This window comes from Melanostigma gelatinosum (genome assembly GCF_949748355.1).
Source record: "Melanostigma gelatinosum genome assembly, chromosome: 6".
Lineage (NCBI taxonomy): Eukaryota > Metazoa > Chordata > Actinopteri > Perciformes > Zoarcidae > Melanostigma > Melanostigma gelatinosum.
The window spans coordinates 2525776-2548821 of NC_136639.1; the positions used below are offsets into that span (position 1 = coordinate 2525776).

Consider the following 23046-nt stretch of genomic DNA (forward strand, 5'->3'; position numbering starts at 1 on the left):
GTAAAGTCGTGTTGTATGCGCGTGGAGCCGCTGAACGATGGCGTTCTTCGTGAAAAAGAAGAAATTCAAGTTCCAGACTCAACTGACTCTGGAGGAGCTCACCGCGGTTCCTTTTGTCAACGGAGTTCTATTCTGCAAGATGCGGCTGCTGGACGGAGACTTTGCGGCTACTTCTTCCAGGTAAAAACCAATAAAATCACATTAAATCACATGCAAACACATTTAAGCATCACTTTATTCATGCAATGCATTTAAGTTGCATTCATGTCGGTTACAAATAGATTTTTCCTCTAAAGAAGTCACTTTAATACACGTAAAAGGAGATGTTTTGTGAAAGTAATGACATGTCTTACACTTAATTGTGTTTTTATAATATTCAACATGATTTTTTAATTTATTTGTTTGGCCAAATACATTGATTTTGTATTAGATGACTAAATGCTTTGTTGTTTGTTATTTTAACATCACTTAATTTATGAAAAACTTAATTAAGAAGCCTTTAATTAAAGTATTTTGGTGCAATTTGATATAATTTAGAAACTATTTTCCTGTCAAAGTCACTTACAGTGATCTTAAAGTGCATTCATGTAGCTATGTAGTGGATTTATTTGACATTTGTTATACTTAAAAGAATTTTCCAGCTCCTTCTGCTATATTTTTTATTGTTTGTTTAGTCGAGAATAGTGGTTTAGCATTGATTCGTAAAGGATTTCTCATATTTTAAGTGACAAGCTGTTTGTTGTTCTCACACGAAAACATCCCCAAACATCACTTAATTTATGCAAAACCTGTTCAAAGAGCATTTTGAAGGTATTTTTGTACAATTGAATGTCATTGAGAAACTATTTGTCTCTGTCAAAGTCACTTACAGTGATCTTAAAGTGCATTCATGTAGCTACGTAGTGGATTCATTGATATGTTTTATACTTTAAATAGTTTTCTGACTCCTCTGGTGTTTCTATAATGTCCTGTATGGTTCATATTCCTGCTCGTGGTGAGTTTATTATGGTAGAAATCGTGATTCTGCAGGATATAAACAGGGTTTCTTGTGTTTTAGGTGGTTGGTTTGGTTTCTTTCTCCTTTAGTATCATAAAAGACTCAAATATTTGCACTCTCATCTTCCATAGAATCTCAGTTATTGTTTGGTTGCGATCAAAGTGTTTCATCTTCACGTTACATCAGCTTGTTTTCTGGAGGAAGGAGTCCTTTAAACGCAGGGTGTTGTCATGTTAAGTGGCCTCTCTGTGGATACCAGAATAAACACAACTCAAAACCAGTTCACACTGGTCTACCGGTCTGGTGTGCCGGTCTGGTCTGGTCCACTGGTCTGGTCTACCGGTCTGGTCTACTGGCTCTAAACCTGAAGAAAAGAGCATGTCAGGCCTACAGTCAGCATCTTTTTCTTCTCCTGGTGAAGCGACACCAGACGGTGCTTCTTGGTGTTTTTTGTCTCCTCGTCTCTGGACTCACGTCACAGAACTCCAGATTAAACTCTCCGGTGTTTGATTCACCAGATGATCGTTGGGCCTTCAAAGTCTCTTCAGACGTCCCTTCAGACGTCTCTCCGTGTTTCTTCTTAAACATTAGTTTGAAGATGAAGTCGGGACTCGTGTGTGAGAACGCTGACAGATAACTAACTAAAGAGCAGATTGTGAGTTTATGATCTCAGTGTGGACCGAACCAAAGAAGCACAGCTGTGTGTGAGGAGCACACGTTGAGCCCTGTAGCTCAGGATTGTGTTTTTATTCTTTGTTACGTCCATAAAAAGTCCGAAACTGAGGAGAAATGCTCCTCGGGTCAGCAGCTACGAGTTAGAAAAGTCTCTTTTTCTTCACAGTCAACTTGTGGTGCTGAGCCACAGAAGAGGACCGGCAGCTCTCGGTACACCTTTGTGTAAACCTTTGGAGACCGGCCTCTTTCCTTTCCGTTTGTCCGTCCACCGATTCGCTCCAGATGTAAATATTGCGACGGCAGATGTTCCACAGAAGAGGAATCCCCTCTGAGCCGAGTCACAGCCCGCTTCACGCTGATGTTCGGCCTTCAGCTCACGTCCTGATCTTTGTCCTCCTCTTCATGTCGGACTGGAAAAACACATTCCATGAAATGTTGGTATGGATGAGTGCTGCAAAGCAATAAATAAACAAGTCACATGTTCAACCACAGTTGAGTTTCACTGCACGGCGCCAAAGTCTCCCTTCAACACAATCACGCAGACTTTGTTCCAGTGGAACACGCTGTTCTTTGGCTCGAGCCGCCTCGTGATCACTGAGATTATTGTGTTCCTGGTTTGTTGATGGAACTGAGACTCTGAGAAATAACAACCTCGGAGCTCCTGTCCCTCATGGTTGAGGTCACGCTCCTCCCTGGAGGCTACGTAACCTCCACGTCTCCGTTCTGGTCTCCCTGGCTGAGAACAAGGCCTCCTCAGAGGACGAGGCGACGGCTCAGCGAGGACACAGATTAGCGTTATGTCACAGAACTGACAAACCCGGCCTTTGTGTGAGGGGGGCCTGGTCTTGTTGTGGGTCGGGAACATTTGGGGGGATGGGGGGGGGTATTAACGGCGAGCTTATGCAGCGGGTCCGGTCCCTGTTGGTCTGGATCACATGCTGAGATGTTTGTCCCGACTGATATCCGTCAGCCGCTGCACACAAACACATTCACGTGTTTCCTCTTCAGCATCTTGAGCTCCTCCTCCAGAATCAAACCACAAGATGCGGTCACTGCACGGCGGCGACGTGCTGTCAGGAGGTCAGCTGAGGGCTACTGACGCCAGCAACAGTGGACAGTTTAAGAGAGAAGATAAGAAACGAACTACGTCTCAATGTTTGGCTTCTAAAGGAACAAACTTACACAAAATAAGGTTTTTGATTCGTGATGTTACGACTGATCTGAACACTAGAAGAGGCTGATGATCAATGCGCAGCTGATGGATGATGTAACTTTTTCAATGAGCGGACGTGAGACCCTCTGTGTTTCAGTGACAACGTCAAACCAAACGGTGCGTTCGTGACAATCGGACACGGCAAACACAAAGAGGAGCCGGAGGCAAAAGAAGAGTTACGTAAAAGCAGAATAAAACGGGAATACTGGGACAGAAACGTAATCAATTCAATTTCATAATGTGTGTAGTAAACACATGTAGGACTGAATGTCACCGACTCTGCATCTCTGCGAGTATCGGCCTGATATCTGTATCTCTCAAAAACAACACAAATTATGAAAGTAAGTTTATCAGAAAGGTATCATTTGAGAACTGGTGTTTCATTTCGACATCGGAAAGCACCCGAAATCCAGCCAAAGCTTCACAGTCAACGCAGCCAAAGCTTCACAAACATCTGCTCTGCATCTGGATTCTGGCACAGAAAGACGTGTTGCAGTGAGCTCAGGCTTCTATCGGCCTTCTTTCTGTTTCGCTTTGACATTTAAGGTTTACATCGTAGACATTGTTGTCTCCTGATGTGGCAGCGAGGACAGATTGTGTTCATTTCCTGTTTAGATACTGATTCAACACACACACACTTACACACACACAGATGCAAGGCATCATGGGGTATTACAGGGTCATGTGAGGAGTTCATTTTCAGAAAGTTCTGGTGAAATCCAGCGGTTTTTTGTAAAGAATCAGTTTTTATTTAATGAGATTTTTTTTAACCCTCAGCCGATGGTTTTTAATGGAGAACACGTTTAGAGCTGCTTCACTGCTTCACAGGCTGCACACAGCAGACGCTAACTGGACTGTAATGTAACCGGGTCAACTCCTCTTCATCAATGCACGTCCACTGAAGACTTGTTGTTGTCACTAACAGGCTCAGATTGATGTTAAATATTAACAGAAACGGACCGGATCAAGAAACACGTTTCATTCCTCTGAAGGCTTCTTTCCATGAAGTTGTTAAAAACACTCTGAGGCCGGCGGTGACGCTGACGGTGAAGAGGCCGGCGGCGTTCTCCTTCAGTGCTGCAGCACATTCTACAGCAGTCCATCGGCCTCTGAGACACAAGAACATGGGGAACGGCCACGCTTTAAGATCTGAACTCTCTTATGACACACAACTCGTCTGCTGAAGAGTTCCGTGGAAACAAAGAGAGAACGGGAGTTAACTGTGATTCAATAACAACGGACTCTGCTCATTCGACATTTCCTCTTTTGTTTCTGATGTTTTAAGTTCCTCAGAGTTCCAGAAATTCATTTTTCAAATGTCGTTTTTGTATTTTTTGCATCTCTTTCAGCCCAAAGTCCGTAATAAGACGTGATCTTACACATCTACACACACACTTATGATTCACTATGATCACTTATGAACACTGGCACTGCTCCGGACTACGACTCAGAGAGAGTTTATTCGGTCTCGTCTGTATTCTGCCTCTGAACTCGTGCGGTTGTTGTTGCTTCACGTTGTTGTTCACGGGCTCGTGTTTCGTGTTTCAGGGGAAGAGAAGCAGGAACAAAGCTGAAGTTATTCAATCGACAGAAAATGAATCTGTACTATTTTTACAATCGGTATATTAAATCTTCATCAAGTAAAATGTCGGGAGTGAACCGTTTTCTCACATCTTCTGCACCAACACGTCATCGGATCGACGAACAATCATCCAATTAAAGAAAGTGTCCCGTCGAGCAGCCCTGTGAGTGTTTGAATGCACCGTCTGTCAGAGAGAAAGTGGTGCTTCTGTCACCTGGCTGGACATTTGTCCTGCAAAGGGAAGGAAGGAAGGAAGGAAGGAAGGAAGGAAGGAAGGAGTTTGTGAGGAGAGTTAGAAACCGACCGGGAAGAGCCGCTTCTCGACAGCTGTTTCCTGTTTTCATCTCACTTTTCCAGCCGTTCGCGTTTTGCTGGGCTACGTGTGTGTGTGTGTGTGTGTGTGTGTGTATGTGTGTGTGTGTGTGTGTGTGTTGCGGGGGTGTTGTGGACATTATTCCTCTGGTATCTGGCCAGGTAATCAAAAAATAACTTCTCTGAGTTATTTTTCATCTTGATGTTGTTATGTGTAGAAAAAGGCCAGTTCCATGTGTATCACCTCATTTAAACGGCTCAGGAGCAGCGTGACGCCGTTTGCTTGGCAGCGCAGTTGGAGGTGCTTTTTCCTTTGCGGGTGCTTTGAACATTACACGGTTCCCTTTTTGATTTGTTGTTCAGGTTTAACGGCTGCAGAAAGCAGCACAATCCTTTTGAGATGATGGCCCCCGAGGAAACGGATAAGGGGGGGGGGGGGGGGGCTGTGAACATTGGCCAAAAATGATGTTAACGATTTCTGTCTAAAAAAAGCACATAGGTTAGAACTATTCAAACATCTATTGTTATTATATCCATGACACCGCGTCCGAACTGGTCGCCAGCAAAGCAGCTCTGAACGTACGTCGGACGCCATGTTTCTATTCATTCTTGTCGCTCGCTTAGAAAGCGGACGAGGAACAGATGTTTGTGAAGCCGAAGCTTCATGTGTTAGCGCTGCATTCTCTCTAGTGTCCACCAGGGGGGACTCCTCTGGTTGTATAGAAGTCTATAGAAAATGACTCTACTTCTCTCTTGATTTATTCCCTCAGTAAACATTGTAAACATGAGTTTATGTCTCAATCTCTAGTTTCAAGTCTTCTTCAATACAGCATGATGTTCATTTAGTACATTATGGTCCATTTAGAGTCACACAGACCATAAAGCAGGGGATGCTTTAGGGCGGGGCTTACTGTGATTGACAGGTCTCTACCAGAGACCTATACAGTCACTCCTCCTCAGTCCTAATATGGTCACTTCCTGTTTATCGGTTGCAATAAATGGATTGGCGATGTATCCAGCGTCTCCTCTACAGATGGTTGTTTCAAGGCTGTCAGCGAGGATTGACCCTGTGACCTCATGAGGGTACAGTGACTCCTCGCTGCCCCCCCCCCCCCCCCCGGTCCTTACGTCACCGTCCCCTCTGCAGCATCCGTCTGCTTCCTCAGCACTCTGCTGTCTGAGCTGTTTATCTGAGCCCTGGACGCGACCCGGGACCGGCTCGGCTGCTGTTTGTGTTTCTGCCGCGGGGCCCCCAGGAGCCGCGCTGCCAGGATGGGAGATAAGGATCCCATACTGCTGCATTGCTGACATGTTGAGTCATCACATGCTGGGGGGGGCGGGACTCAAATCAGGGTGTTCATGTTTACTTTACAGGCTTTCTGATGAGTTTGCAATCACAGCTTTAGTTTGTCGTCTTCGGTCCGATTCGTGCCGGAGACGTCGTCTTTGTTGCGTTTGCCTCATTCGTGGTTGAGTTTTCCTCCCAAAGAGTCAGAAACATCTCGAATACTGGACGGAGTTTTAACAACCTGTCCTTTTGCCAGATTGCAGATTTGTTTTGGCAGCAGAGAGACGGTCAAAACAAATCAGATTCCAGATCCTGTAACTGTAGCTCAGCATGAAACATTTACTCATGGCAGGTTTTCAAAAAAGTTACAAAAGCATTCTTTCTGATTGGAATCCTTATTTTCCTTCAAAATAATATCAAACAAATTCAACCTTTTGAACCCGGAAAGCCCGACTGAGATCAGTACTGTGTGTTCAGGAGGCTTCTGGTTGAGAAGACTTCAAAACGTGAAACACAAATGATCTCATTTAAAAAGAACGTGAAACGGCATCTTAACGAGCTTTCGAAGTTTAGACCAATCAGAAACGATGAAGCCTTTGACTCTTCAATGTGCATGTCATCGTTGAGGATGTAGGGATTTGAGCCTGTTCTACATTAGATTACATTACTTCTCAAGCTTTGGGGGCAGAGTTCTCTGTTGATTTTACGATTTCTGTTGATGGATTAAATGTAGATGTTGCAGGAGGCCTGCTGTTCCCTGAGCTGCCACATGTGTGGGAAACATCGGGTTCTGCTCTGTCTTCAGCTGTCGTTGATCGTGTTTGGTCGAGGCGGTTTTCTGTTTGAAAGACTTTGGGTTCAACGCGATCAAAGTGTCTCCCTCGGGACGAATGCGTGGAAGAGGACACGCACAACGGCGGCCTTTGTGTTTGTTTCTCTTTGCATGCGTTATGAAAGTGTTTATGTGAGCTGCGTTCAGCTGCAGTGTCTGTCACTGTGATCTGATTTCACCCCGTTTGCTGCTGAGCACAGTGCCGCTTCTATCTCGTCTTTTTATTCTCGGATGAGTCGAGTGTCTTTGTGAGGACTTTACACGGCGATAAAGATGTCCAAAACATCTAAACCAGAAAACGTGAACCTCCATGAAGACTGCTTGTTTCAGCAAAAGGTGAAACCAGACGGCAACCTCCGGAAGCCAATGCTGAAGTGTCTTAAAGCTGCATTCTCTCTAGTGTCCACCAGGGGGCGACTCCTCTGGTTGTATAGAAGTCTATAGAAAATGACTCTACTTCTCTCTTGATTTATTCCCTCAGTAAACATTGTAAACATGAGTTTATGTCTCAATCTCTAGTTTCAAGTCTTCTTCAATACAGCATGATGTTCATTTAGTACATTATGGTCCATTTAGAGTCACACAGACCATAAAGCAGGGGATGCTTTAGGGCGGGGCTTACTGTGATTGACAGGTCTCTCTACCAGAGACGTACACGTCAATCACAGTCGTCCCGTCCTGTACGGTTCACAAGTGTGCCGATCCGCGAGGGGCTCAGTTTTCTACCTTTGCTGGCACATTGCAGCATATTTTTGGCATCTTACCTTTAGCTCCGTGGAATATTGTGATTATATATTTTAACTTATGCAGTATTTGATGTCTTAGACTCTAGTCTTTATGGGTGTTGTTGGTATCAGATATGAATGTGGTTCTGATCAGAGTCCGTGCAGGTTTTTGCTGTTCAGCTCAGATGTGAGTCTCATCTGAGAGGCAAAAGTCAGAGTTTGGATAATCCGTGCAAACACAGCCAGAAAACACATGTAAACAGCTTCACTCCTCCTCCTCCTGCTCCTCCTCCTGCTCCTCCTCCTCCTCCTGCTCCTCCTGCTCCTCCTCCTCCTGCTCCTCCTCCTCCTGCACAACACTAACCCTAAAACACGTGAGAGTAAAAGGAGCGGACACGAGAGACACACAGGTTGCAGGTGAGATTAAAAGCAAACGAACGGAGGGCTTGTAAAAACGTCTAAAGGCTGAAAGAGAGGGAGTCTGTGTGTGAGCGCCGCCTCCTCCTCCTCCTCCTCCTCCTCCTCCTCCTCCTCCTCCTCCTCCGAGCTGCTGGCGGTGGGTTTCGGGGAGTGAGAGGTTTCCATGGCGGCTGAACAAAGCCATCTGGACTGAGGAATGCGGTTTTGGAAACGCTCCCCGTTGCACTCTGGAGGACCAATAGCGAGGGGGTCCTGATAAGAGCCCAGAGTGTTTCTGCTCTCCTGAGAACCGCTCTGGTTTCCAGGGATAGATGCACGAGGGCGACTCCTCACTGTAGCTGGTCTAGGATCAGAAGTTAAAGAAGATTTACAAACTCCTTTTGTGGGTTTTTTTGGAGTTTTTATTCTTGCAGGTGCCACGATTTTGGGTAAAGCATGGATTTGGATGGATTAATATCAGTAGACACTGTAGTTTAAAGAGACCCGGTGGAGTTTTCTTGTAAACAAACAAAAGTTATGTTTCCATTCAGTGCAAAGCGCACCGTGAGTGCGTTTGCTTCCTCATAAAACACTAGAAATCCAGTGTTTTGAATCCAGCGTCGTTCAAAACAAAGCAACTTTGCCTGATATTCCTAATTAGAGGTATTTAACGACACGCAATGAAACGTGGTCAACGAAAGCACAGCACGTTGTGGAGAGATGGTGGATAATGGTGACTGTGATGGGGGGGGGGTGGAGCTGCTTGTGTGTGTGTGCGTGTGTGTGTGTGCGCGCACGTGTCATTAGCACCTTCTGTCTCACACCATCACTCAAACTGCCTCTTGTGCAGTAATTAGAATAAATCTAAATAATTATAAAACTCTACAATAACTTGTACATATATGTAACCGTGCAATACTTCCATTAATACTGCATTTGTACTGCACATTTAAAGATGTATTCTATTTGGAGATATATTCGTACTCTTCTCTATTTAAATACCTCAACAGATCTCTCTTCTCAGCTTTGTTAATCACTTACACGCTGGTCGTGTTCGTCTGATGCACACACTCCTCGTATTTCTCATTCCTTGTTTCCTGTTTTTGATATTTATTTGTATTCTCTGTATATATTGTGTATAGTTTTACACATTATTTTACACAGTCCTTTTATTTATATTTCTTGTCTTTCTTTGTGCTTCGCAGCTGCAACGTGCACATTTCCCCCCAGGGATCAATAAAGTATTCTAATATTTACAGTACAACTGAAATTAAACGTAATTCAATAAGTCTGAAACTGAATTAGAACTCAAGCAGAACAGCTGACGAGTCGATGATTATATATTTAAACGTTTGCAGTATTTTACGTCTTATATTCTCATTTTTTATGTGTTTTTTATTGTCATACATATTTAATGAGAGCTTCTGCTTCTCCGTAATTGTCGTGCACATAACAATAAATAACTCGGTCGTAAAACATTTACAAAGCTGATATTTTAGTATTTTAAACCCGGCATCGTTTACATCCGTCTTTACCGGCTCACAGTTTTCCTCTTCGTTACCTTTTAGGTCCGTCACAATAGTGCGATTACATATTTTAATATATTTTATATTCTCATATTTATGTGATTTTAATTGACATATTTAATCAGCGTCGTTGGAGGGAACGGGAGATTTTCCACTGCCAACGACTGCTTCTCTGTAATTGTTGTGCGTTTGACGATAAATAAACTATGAAAATGTACTTCATCAAGCTGCTCCGATAGAAACCGCTCATCAGTAGCAGCGTGTCTCTTTCAGCCTCCATGTGATTTATATGTGTTAGAATTAAGAAGGCGTCACGCAGGTAAAGTTACTCCAGAAACATTTGTCTGTTCAGTCCGTCTGCTTCTTCTCAGCATGTCTTTGTGACTGAGAATCGAATGAATGATGGTCGCTCACAGAACAGCGTAGTCTCTTAACTTAGACATAACGAAGACCGAAATGTAAGGATTTTGTCGGGATTTTGTCCCATTATTGGTATGTAGCATTTTAGAGTAACTACCATGTTTCAGCACCAGAAATGTTCCTAATTAACTAGAAATAACACCGTAGAGTCACCACTTGGGTCCAGTCTGAAATATCTCAAGACATTTGGTACAAACATGAAGGATTGCTAGAGGATGTCTTTGGACTGTTTCATCTGACATTTGTGATTTTGGGTGAAATACCTCGACAACGAGTGCATTTATGATCCCTTAACTTACTGAAGACATCCTCATCAGCCTCGGACTACGATGGTGACCAACGGGAGACACTATAGCTGCTTAAAGGTGCAGTGTGTAGGATTAGGTGGCATCTCGCTGTGAGGTTGCAGATTGAAACCAACTGAAACTTGTGCCGAGCGTTTAGGAGAAGTACGGTGGGCGACGCAAAAACGTGAAAGGCCCTCTCTGGAGCCAGACTTCCTTTTTTATTCATTCTGGGCTACTGTAGAAACGATACGATACAATTTGATACGATGGGATTCGATACGTTTCGATACGCTACGATACGTTTCGATACGCTACGATACGTTTCGATACGTTTCGATACGCTAAGATACGTTTCGATACGTTTCGATACGCTACGATTGGAAACATTTCGATACGTTTCGATACGATAAGCTTCGATACGATTTTAAACGTTTCGATACGCTTCGATACGTTTCGATATGTTTCGATACACAACAACACGATTCGATACGATTCGATTCGCTACGACTTATTTCTGTTGTTTTACACCAACACGCCTCCTCTGGGGATCGAAAGAAGCTTAGCTTTTTTTAATGGAAAGATCAAACAAAATACACATAAACCTCACAAAAATCAATAGTGCTGCAACAAACGATTATTTTCAATATGGTCCATTAATCCATTGATCAATTGATTATTTTCTTAATAATATTTGAGAACGTAAATAAATTTGTGAAAAATGCCTTTCGCAATTTCCTAAAGCGATAAATTATAAATTGCTTGTTTAAAACAAAAAAGCAAAAATAAGAATATTCGAAAAGCTGGAAAGTTATCAAAGTAGTCTAACGGTATTTTTTCTGTCGATCCACTGATTGATTAGTTGACCAATTGTTGCCTAACATAACCGATGACTTGCACGGCTGCATACGATCAGAATTAGATGGGATCTTCACAACACACGTCACGAGTGATTGATTAAACAAATCAGGATGTCTCACTCGTCCACATTCCTCCTCCTGCTGCCGCTTTGCTCCAGTGTTTCTATGACATTTCTTTTCTCCAGCTTTTGTTTCCAGGAATAAACAGATCAGTGACCCGGTTTGTTGTAACACCTGCTGCGTTCCCAGCCGTCAGCCAGGATGTACGGACACTTAAAGGTTCAGTCCACTCACTGGCATTTTCTGACCAGGCGAAGTGTGTTCTCACGGACGTCTTCAGACCATCGCACACCGTTTCCTTCGCAGGGTTTCTTGTCAGTAAAGCAGGAGGGAAAACCATCAAGAATGTCTTGTTGATAAAGTCCCACCGGTTCACAATCCAAAAAAAAAGCTGCATGTATGAATCGCTTCTTCAGTTCGTTTTGGAAAAAGTTGCTCACAACATGTTTTCTGAGTGTCGCTCTGACTAATGTGCTCCTCAGTGGACGTACCGGTCACGCGGCTGTGAGAGTGGGATGAGTGGAAAAAACATGTTGATCTGAAGTCAGAGAGCAAAACGAATCAAAACGATAAGTTGCTCAGTCTTGAGGATGTAGAGGTTTGACATAAATAGCATAAATACACGCTTTAGGTTGCTGCCGTTTTACATGAAATGTGACGTTTTTATTGTCTCTGCAAATAGAAAAATGATTCATACTACCATGAAACAAATAGCAAGGCACTTCAACATGAAGAATTCATGTTGAAGCACAAGAATACCAAACTGTTCATCGCTGAGATTTATGTGTTACAAGCTGTGTTGTGTTGTTTTTTGTCTCCTTGCAGACATGAGGTTCGTGAGAACTGTGTTCGCTGGAGGAAGAGGTTCACATTCGTGTCCAAAATGAGCGCCAACCCCCACACGGGAGTCCTGGACCCGTCAGTGTGCAGGGTGTCAGTGCGGAAGGTACGAGTCTCAAAGTATAAAACTAGATCAAAAACAAATCTCTGACAACGTTTTCTTCTCCAAAAAGTCACCATGATGCATGACGAGGTGTCCAAGGATTGTTTTTTAACGTTATAAACGACATCATCACGTCTGTATTTTTTTGGAGGAGTCCGTACGGATGTGTTGTAAAGAAGCGTTGTATGTTCTTGAAGGACGTTGTTGTTGGAGCGGTCTACCTGCCCGGTTAAGCATCAGGTTATTCTTCGTGGGTTTGTCTTCTACACCTTTACAACCACGCTGGACTACTTTTTCAAGATGCCCTTTTCTTCGCTAAATTTCTGGACATTTAGATGAATTATTAACATTGTTTAACTGGTTATATTTAACCCCGTGAAGCTCAAGGTGCAAGTAAGATATTACAATAAGTATTTCTGTGTTAGAACTATTGTGTTGATACCCTTCAGAACTGCATCCAACAGCAAACTGGTGGAGGCTGTTTCCAGACTTGTGGAGACGTTCTCACAGAAGTGCCGTCAGGATATTTCAGTTGCCACGCTCTGAGCAACCACCAGTGTGTGGTCTCTGCTTTGTAATTTCCACTCTCTCTGGTCGGGAGCCCTGTAATCTGAGGCCTCTGTAATATGAAGTTGGATCACCGGGGTTCATTACTGTCTTCCTGTTTCCCCTGCAGGAACTCAAAGGAGGGAAAGCATACACGAAGGTAAGCGCTCGCGTCTCCTCGCACGCTCACGAACACAGAGAAGCGGCTACAGATGTAAACCGTGCTGCCCTATCGTCTAAATATTAGCGTTTCTCACGGCACTTTGACGAGGATGCCAAGAGCAGCGCGTGACAATAAATCAAAAAAACGTGGTTCACATTTGCTCCGTTTTTGGAAACATCCTGGCAACACCTCGCTAACCGTAACTCTGAAGAGCCCCTGAGAGACGAGTCACGTCTGGTGATTGAAATGCAGTTTATCCGTGGACGCTGTCGCCCGACAGGAACCGCTTCCTCTGTTCTGCGGCCCGTCTCCGTTTAGGTTTCCTTACGGCTAAATATACCCGCTTCCCTCCTTAGAAGATGGCTTCCTTTAAATACACACCTATGAAAACAGAAGCTCGTAGAGGAAAAGAGGAACCTGTGGAGTAAAGAATGGGAACCTTTGGCTGGAGAGGAGCTGATTCAAAATAGCATCATGATTGCAGTTCAGACAAAAGCGGTTTCCACACGGCAAGAAGCTGCGAGGTTTGTTTTCAGGGTAAAGGTCACGAGTCCTCATCGGTTTGATCTGCGACTGTGTGGAAATCAGTTGTCTCCACAGCAGCCATTTTGAAATGTCAGCAGCATATGAGTCATAGACCGTACGTAAGAAGTGGACGAAGTCGTTGTGACGTCTCTTATCGGTTCGTAGACTTGATGTGTTGAAGCTTCGAGTTCCGCATGTTGGTCGTCGCCATCTTGGTTTTTGCAACCAGTGAACAGAAGCGACCATATTTGGACTCGCGTGGAGACGTATATGATTCTGATAGCGGCAGCAACCTGTCAATCACAGCAAGCCCCGCCCTAAAGCATCCCCTGCTTTATGGTCTGTGTGACTCTAAATGGACCATAATGTACTAAATGAACATCATGCTGTATTGAAGAAGACTTGAAACTAGAGATTGAGACATAAACTCATGTTTACAATGTTTACTGAGGGAATAAATTAAAAAGTGCAAGTGTAATTGATGAAATTCATGAATAATTAATAATGGATTGAAATAAGCTTCTAAGTCAAAAGAAGGGCCGGGGATTCTCCTTGTTGTTCTTTTCTCTCCACCCCACGCCCACTTGCATGTGTACGAAGTACACAAAAACAACAATACTTTTTTGATGACACAGCACAGCGTGCAGCTGACCTTTTCGAGACACCGTGGCCGCCGCTGAAGTCGGAGATGAAGGAGAAACTACAGAACTCCTCATTGACTGAAGAACTAGAGTTTGTTGGCTGCAGAATATTTAGAGACTGGATATTAGCAGCTAACGTAGTACAAATGTAAAGGTGTTTTTAATCCACCTCCCTTTAAACACATAGGCTCCACTCTTTGACGTCCGTTAAGATCGTACATCCAAACCTCCGACTCTCGAGGCTTCTTTCACTGAACGATGGGTGTCACAGAACTCCGGTGGTGCCAGTGAACCCCTCCATTAGTGGATCTATGATGAACTCCTCTTCTTCTTCCTCTTCCTCACCCTCAGCTGGGCTTCACAGACCTCAACATGGCGGAGTTCGCTGGTTCCGGCTCCACCGTGCGCTGCTGTCTGCTGGAGGGTTACGACACCAAGAACACGCGGCAGGACAACTCCATCCTGAAGGCAAGCGCGGTGTGATCCGTGACCAAACCTACGCCGCGTTTAAAACCGCTTTATTTCTGAGCGCTTCTCTAACGGATAAGATTCAAAACGCCGTCAGAAGAAGGAGAGGTTCAGTTATTTTACACGCCTGTGACTTTAATTGTGTCATAAATTTAAAGCCTGAAGCGAGCGTGATCGTCAACTCTGAGACTTTGACCTTTGACCTTTTATGTTTGTTGTTGCTTTCCGAGAAGCGACCACAGTGCAAAGATCAATGAGTGTATTAATTGTCCCTTTGTCGTGTAAAACTGGTGACTTTTGGTTTTTCTGTCAAAGTGAAAATGTATTTTGTTACTTTTACTTCCGTCTCGTCGATTAATCTCAAGTTCCAGTTTCTCGGTTGTGAGGATTTGCTGCTTTTCTTTGTCTGAATTGACGGTAAACTGGATATTTTTGGAGGGTTTTGAACATTTAAAGATCATCACTTTGAGTTTTGGATGTTGTGATCTTTATTTTATTGCCCACCGATTAATCGAGGTAGAAAATAATCAACAGTTGCAGCCGTAGTGCTATCGGCCTCCAGGTCGGGTTTAGTTTTATCTTTCAATGCTTCTTTGTTTTGAAAGCCAGAGCTCTGACGTACCGAATGAACTGAGTCTTCAGCCGCTGCGTCGAACGTGATCCAGTTCCAACTTCACCTGATTCCTTTCATTTGAGTCCGTTATTCTCCAGTGAAACGTTACGTTTTCAAGCGCAGTGTAAGATGTCAAGAAACCCAAAGATATTCAATTTACTATCGTATAAGACCGAGAACAGCAGCAAACCTTTATGTTTCATAACCGGGAGCCAGATCATATTTTGCATTTGTGCTTAAAAACTGACTGGAACCATGAAGTGATCATCAGAATAGTGTCTGTTTGATGTCGTGTCATCGTTACAGCTTTACCTTTGTGCCGTCCCTCACTCTCCTGTTTGTTTTTATTCATGGATAACAACAATAGATTTCATAAAGCTATCCATGAATCTCTTCTGTACGGACAAGGTGCCCGTTGGATGCAGCTGTCAGGATGTCTTTAGATATAAATCGCCTTCAGATGTGATGAGGAGTCCGTTAAAGAATGAATCGATCGATTGTAGAGTAAAAGCTCCAGCGTCTTTCTTTTTGTTCTGTCACAGTCAACTTAAAGACTAAAGCACGTTGTAGTCGTCACCTTCCTGCCGTTTTATAGACGTTTTAAAGGATGATAGATTCATTTAGAGGATAATCTGCATATTCTTTTACAATGAGAACGATGGAGCTGGAGCCGTTCTCGTGTCTCCGTGAGTGAAGGAGCGTCCGGAGCTCATCCGCTCAGACGGCTCTGAAATAAACAAAGAGCCGAGAAAGGTCCCGAGTCACCGCGTCGTCTCGTTCCTCTGGACTTCACGTTAGACCGACTCTGACGTCGGCGAGCTTTCTGGGAATTTAGTTTTTATTCACGCTCTGGCAGCCAACAGGTTGTTTCAGTTCAAACATGTTCACTGCTGCTTCTCAAATAACTCAAGTAGAAGAGGACGAACGCCCTCTTTTAAAGAGAACCTCTTCACAGTGACAACGTTTTGGAACTGAAGAAGTGTGAAAGGTTTGTGCTGAAATATCTTTTTTATTCCAGGTGATCATCGGGATGACCCTGCTGTCTGGAGATCCGTGTTTTAAAACGTGAGTTCTTTTTTCACAGTGATTTCTAAATGGAAAGGTTGAATGTTGAGCCACACATAGTTCATCACGGAGCCTCCATCACATCAAACTATCGATGTCACTGCGAGTGAGGAATCCCACCGACAAACATCAGACTGGGACTGATTGTGTTGTTGTTCAGTCATTTCTATAATCGCTGACATATTTATACCCTGACGCAGAGTTTTCAGTCTCGCTTTCACACTTTTAAGCTTTTGTTGCCACTTTGTCTCCGTTCTGGATTTAAAACGGATTAACTCAAATGTTCAACTTCATAAACCACAAACATCTTCCACAGTTAATCTGTAACCTTTCCTTCCATTTTACCTCTTGTGTTCTAGCATTTTCAAATCATTATTCATACTCCGTATGGACAAATGAACAAATACACAGTTCACTGCAGCTCACCGGGTTTCACAACCAATTGATTGACACATTTGTTGGAGGAGTTGTGGTTATTTATACACCTCGTTAAACACGAATCATATTTCTGCTCCTTTGTTCTGTGTTGCAGTGACTCGGTCGATAAAATGAATCTTATCCGAGCGTGCCGAGCTGCTCTGTGCTCATTTAATCTGTTCCAGACTGATACGTTGTGTGTTGTCTTTCCCTGCAGGCCTGCCAGCACAGCGAAGTCCATCTCCGTCCCGGGACGAGAGCACACCCTGCAGCTGGACTGTAAGGGGGAGGGGACGGCCGAGCCGGGGCCGGCCGGAGGGGTTTCTCTGGGCCGGGCCTCCAAACCTCGACCCTCCATCGTCGGCTCAGGTACGCCTCACGCCTGGCCTCCTTCAGTCGGGGTCGTAGGTTACGTGTTGGATCTGGTTCCGAGCTGGCAAAGTACCCAGTTTCCTTCAGCCAGTGGTTCCCAAACTGTGGTGTTGGGCCCGTATGAGGGCGTGCAGAGACAATGCAAGAGGTCAATAATCTGTTTCATGATGTTTGCAGAGCTGCCAAAGGTTTTGCAAGATTTACTCTTTCTCGCTCTCGAGGACGTTCTTTAGTAACAAAAATATCCGTCATCTGCAATATTATATTTCAACATCATGCACAAACTATTTTTCTATTTTAGCTTCTATTAAACGCGGGCGTCAGCATTACTTCTTATACACTTGATGGTTATCGCTCTATTTTGAATACAAGTTTATATTTTTATTCTTTTGTTGTCATCTTTGATCAAACTCTGGCTCAACAATCTCCTGCGTGATCAATGAAGCTCCATCTTTTCTTATCTTAAAAACCAACATTTCAACTCAAAATCAACACTTTTTTGAATACTTTTGGTGCCTTCAGGTCTCCTTGAAGAGTCCGAAGTGAACCAGTACGGCGCTGCAGAACTCTTCCAGTCGGGCCACTCTCGTAACTCCAGCTACGCCAGCCAGCACAGCAAGATCTCAGGTCCAGGATTCACCAGCAGACTTTTATTGTGAAACTCTTTATATTCCAGAAAAGTGCTCTTTAAAAATATGGAATTCAATGCTTGAATGAAGTCACCAGCCGAAGCAGCGCTCTGATATCTCCTCTCGTCTCCCATCAGGCTACAGCACCGAGCACTCCTGCTCCTCCAGCCTGTCGGACCTCACGCATCGCAGGAACACCTCGACAGGAAGCAGCGCCTCCGGAGGCTTGTGCTTCGCCGCTGACACGCCTACAGACGGCGACAAGGACGCCGGACGTCCAGAAAGACCCCCGAGACCCCCGCGACCCGGCTTACCCTCCAACAGGCCCCCCAGGTACAGACACAGACCCGAGTCCTCCGGTCGTTGGTTCGCTGAGATTGCCGTCCTGTTCTCAACTCTTCTTCTTCTGATCGCTGTGTTTCAGGAGGAAGCTGGACTCAGTGGAGAGTCACCCCTGTTGGGTAAACGACACCCGCATGGACGCCGACGACATCGTGGAGAAAATCGTCCAAAGCCAGAACTTTGCAGACGTCAACAACACTGAAGGTACGGTGTGATAAGACGAATACGTGGTGATCTGCAATCAAAAGCCCCGATTCCTCTTCTTCATTCTCGTCCAAAAAACGGAGGAATTCTGCAGATAAAGTTAGAGCACTTTATTTGACAAAAGCACCGTATTGAATCACTTTCTTTGATTTAACAACAGAGTGCGATGTTGCGTTGCATCAAATGTATTGATATTCTTTACATTTTTCTGATGTGCTGAAATTGGAAAACACAGAATTCAGAAAAAATAAAGCGTAAACAAATGAATTTTAAAACGTAAACACCGAAAACACTGAATTTGAGAAGAATGAAACCGGACTTATAGGACTTTAGGTTTAGCTCCAAGAGCGTGACCTCTTCCAGTTTCTCCAAACCTCACATTGAACATCCAAACTGTCCCTTTGATGGCACGAAGGTTACAGATGCAAACAAAAACGGTGTCACGGCTGTAAAGACTACATTTCCCATAATCCACTTCTGTCGACATCTTCATCGAGGGCCGTGTCGACGCTCTGTTGCGAACATGGCGTAAACAAGCCTTCAGTTTCCTTTCTCTGACCGTTTATGTCTTTTCGTAGTTTACATTAAAGACGCACCGTTACGTGACGGTTTAACGCTGTATTTTGGTTTGTATGTTGCATTTAAAGGCGTGTTGTTGATGTCTAAAACTGTAACTCCTGCAGCGTCTCTGGGCCGAGCTCTCCTCCTCCGCTCTGTGTTTTCTCACCTTCTTATTGGCCTCTTCTCGATGCCGTCGGGTTCCCGTCAGCGGCTGCTGACCGTGTTTCTGTGTTTCTCAGACAGCAACCTGCGTCTGTTCGTCAGCAGAGACGGAACGACGGCGCTCAGCGGCATCAGGCTGGGGAACAGGTGAGACACTCCACTCGTGACTTTCTGTCTCTTGTCTCTCTCTCTTCCTCTTTCACTTAACTTTCTGCAGACTGGAGTTTTAGTTCTTGGAACACTTCTGCTCCGCATTCAGGAACAATCCCAGTTTGTGGCTCTGAAACAGTCTTTAAAACAGCAGCAATATTCTGTCATATTGCTATTAAAATACAATATAGATGCATACGTTGCAATTAAATAAAAACAACAGTAATTCCCAGTGTAACGATGAAAGTGTGAAGCATTAAAGAGACGTCTGACTGTTGTCCCGGTGCGTTTGGGTCCTTGCAGGGTCTCTGCAGGCGGCTACGAGCCCGTGGTGATAGAGAGCCGTTAAACCGGCGGACACGTCCACCCGAGGACGGACGGATCGTCCTCGTCTTCTGTCTCGCTGCTGGTTTTTTCCCGGAGCTTCAGCCGGTCTGACGCCATGAGGGGAGAAACACCTCGTCAGTTTGCACTTTATGTGAAGTGTGTCTGCACTCCGTTCAGCTGTTTGTTGAGGCCGACGAGTGAAATGCACAAAAGAAACCCTGTTCCTCTGATACTGCCTTGCTGTGTGTTTACCCATCTAGAGTCTGGATGTGGATCTTTATCGTCATTTCATTTGACCAGTTAAAGGGACAGTCTGTCTGTTTAGAAGTGTGGTTGTGTGAGGTTCTTCTCCATTGTCTGTGTTATTTATGCTCTTCAAAGACACCAGACTCCATTCACAGAAACAGCATTTTTACCTCACTGACCACAGGAGCTGCTGGTCTCACGCTGCCTCCATCCGGCAGTTAGTTTGGTGAATCTGAACAAAACCCTTTAAAACACCGTCGCACAAACGAGCGACTCCCGTGTTCTGCGAGGTAAAAATAAAGATTCTGTCAATGGAGTGAAAGACACTCTGACAGCAAGATGAAGAGGTGAAGACGATGCTTCTTTTTCAAATGCAGGTCACAGATCTCTTTATTGATGTTAAGTGACGGGTGGATGTTATGTTGAAACTAACGGTGACTTTCCTCGTCGATTTGACCAATAGCTTGATCTATAATTGCTAAATTGAGACTATAACATGTCAGAAAATGGTGAAAAATAGTCCAGGGTAACTCAGTCTGTTTCTGTAGTAAAACACTGACTATGGAGAAGAACCTCATACTACCACACTTCAACACATCACTACTCCAAACAAGAACCTCATGTTATCCTCCTGGGACTCATTGCATGAGTGTGGGTGGTAAAAGGGTTGTGTGACAGCAGGTGAAGTGGTGGAAATATTCTAAATATAGCGTGAACTTACACCGCTGTCGATCTTTTTGTTTAGGTGTCTAACACGTTGTGCACGATGCACTTTGGATCCGTTATATTGTTGTAAACGCGTCTATCAGACACAGTGTGTTGCTGCAGAAGCAGGACTCTCACTGGGAGTTCAGTTCATGTGTCACGTTTTGATTTAGATTCAGCAGGGAAACGTTTAAAACCTTCTAAAACGAGTCCCGACCGGATGACGTCACTTCCTGTTTCATGCATCAGCGCAACAAAAAAGTCTGACGTGTAAATTTGGATCCTTTTACGTTCCACCGACCAGGCAGCACATCAAACACTGAATGTGATTCAAGAGTTTAGAAAAACCACTGAGCGGCCGTGAAGATGCAAAACGCTTTTTGTCTCTTTTATTGTTTAGTGTTCGCTGCTGCTCCCTGTTGATCGGTGGAACAGCAGTGGAACCACTTTGTGCCTGTAAAGCTTCTCTTGAATGATCCTAAAGCACCACGACGACTGTGATAACAGAGCGCTGCTGCCGGCGAGGAGAGAAATACTGTTTCCTGTTTGTTGTTGTTGTTGTTGTGTTTGGTGTCAGTGTTTCGGTGAAGCCCCTCTGCACGTTGCTGCTCTGTTGCTCCATGGAGGATGACTTGTATGAGGGTCAGTTCTCTCCTCTCTCCTCAGCCAACAAGAGTCACAAGTAAACGTGACGTCAGCCGGAAGACACTCGTTCTGTGGTACAAACTGTTCTGCTTTTATTTTGAAGGGTTTGTGCAGACTGTAGAGGTCTTTGCTGCCCCCTGGTGGAGCAACACGGTTCGTGCACATTTCTCGCCCCTTCGGTGTTCACGAGGATGTTTACCTCCAGTTTGTTTACAGCAGTCTTCAGATCAACAAACACCAAAGAGGCAACAAACAAGGACACGTTCTGCAATTCAATTGTTGGCAACCAGCTGGCTGGTTGATGCTTTGTTGTTGTAAGTTTTAGACGCTTTTTGTTTGGAGTTTGAACTTTTTATCTTGTGCAGAGTCTTAAAATCTTATTTTTCTGTTTGTAAAAAAAGGTGAAACAAGTCTTGACTTGACTTTACTGACTCAGACGTTATGTGCCATGATCGGGCTGCTATAATGAAGACTTTCCTCATCAATTTAAATATGTTTCATTTGTTTAGTCATCTCTAAATTGGTTCATCGTTTAGACTATAAAGTGACAGAAAATGGTGAAAAATAGTCAAAGGTTTTCCAGTTTGTGGTCTTCAAATTCAGTTCACAATCAAACTCAATGAATAGCAGAAGCAATCTGGAAACAGGCAGAATATTTTCCCTCATTTACAAAAAGAAAAGCTTTTAAGACTCTTCATCGACTTCTTTCATCAGTTCTTTATCGGGAAACTGTTTTTGTACGGCCGTTATTTTTCCAGCTTGTCGTCTCTTCTTCTCACTACGCCGGTTGAATCCAGCTCGTTATATCAAAGTTGAATCACTTGTATTTACACCACTTTATGTTTTATTCATCACACGGATGAACCACTGACCTGAAGAGTCTGGATTTGGGTTTTACGTCGCCACAGCCTTTAGTATTCTTTAAAAGCATTTATTTACATATGTTTGTCTGGAGGTTGATCATAAGCTATGCACACAACTCACCTCCCTGAGCGATTTTCTTTCAGCAACTAACAAATTATTGTAACAAAGCTAGTATATCCTACATTTATAGAGAATCAAGAATTGTTTTGGTTGGAATTTCTGCTGAAATGACTTCTAAACAATAAAAAGATCATTTGAGTTTGTTTCTGTGTTTTCAATAATCAGTGTTCTATCCTTCTGTGTCCTGTTTGACATTAAATACTGTAGCTCACAGTACACTCATACAGTGTGTATGTATATACTAAACTATATATATATATATATATATATATATATAAATATATATATAAATATATATATATATAAATATAAATATATATATATATATATATATATATGCAGTTTGTTTTCCACGATGCATGACCCGCCACACGACACATGAAGCAGCTGCTGAGACATGATATATAGTTATAAATACATCATTATATATGTATGTGTGTGTGTTTAATATTATAGTGAATATTATGATATGATGTATATATTATTGTGGTCGAGCGTCTTGGGTTCGTGTATCAGGGCACTTATCATATCGTAATAACTGGAGTTGGGAGACGGACATCTTGTTCAGCTCACAGCTACTCTCTTTATTATTGTTTCCCTCTTCTACCAGAGGCGGGAGTTGCCCTACGCTACGGCAACCCTCAAGGGACATATCATCTCCAACACCAGAACGACAAACATGAGACAGTCTGTTACATAATATGTTACACTGAATTCCCTGTGAGGGAGACTATAATAAGATGTCCTGATGTGTTTATCAAAGTGTTATTTACTGCTTTTTTTCATGTTGGAATAACGGTTAAATATTTAACTTCAAAGTAGTAATGCGTGTTTGATACCTAAATGTTTTTGCATTAAATCATTCTGGGATGTTTGCTGACATTGATAGGATGAGTCACAGCCCAACAGAGAACATGTTCCACCAGCTCCACTGATATACACAACTGAGATGTCTCCTTGGACTCAATCTCAACAACGTGTGCTGCACTAAACACCTCGTGTTTTATAGACTCAATGATCACTTCAGAAACATAACTGATGGATTCATCAACTATTCATATCATGCTTAAGCTGTAATGTCTCCTCTGAATGACTCTCTGCTGATGTTGAAAGATGAAGTGGAAATAATAAGAAGACGCTGACCACATTGATCTGATAGGAACAC

General features: G+C 43.6%; 1 protein-coding gene across 1 annotated transcript; it reads left to right on the forward strand.

The window, feature by feature from the left end:
* On the forward strand, positions 1–21991 carry eeig1a (estrogen-induced osteoclastogenesis regulator 1a). The gene is made up of 11 exons (XM_079269679.1): positions 1–180; positions 11999–12119; positions 12793–12822; positions 14343–14459; positions 16091–16137; positions 16772–16923; positions 17449–17553; positions 17693–17888; positions 17980–18101; positions 18902–18971; positions 19278–21991. Exons 1-11 carry the CDS (start codon positions 38–40, stop codon positions 19321–19323), a joined length of 1149 nt encoding a protein of 382 aa, XP_079125805.1. The 5' UTR covers positions 1–37; the 3' UTR covers positions 19324–21991.
* Positions 21992–23046: the final 1055 nt, after the last annotated feature.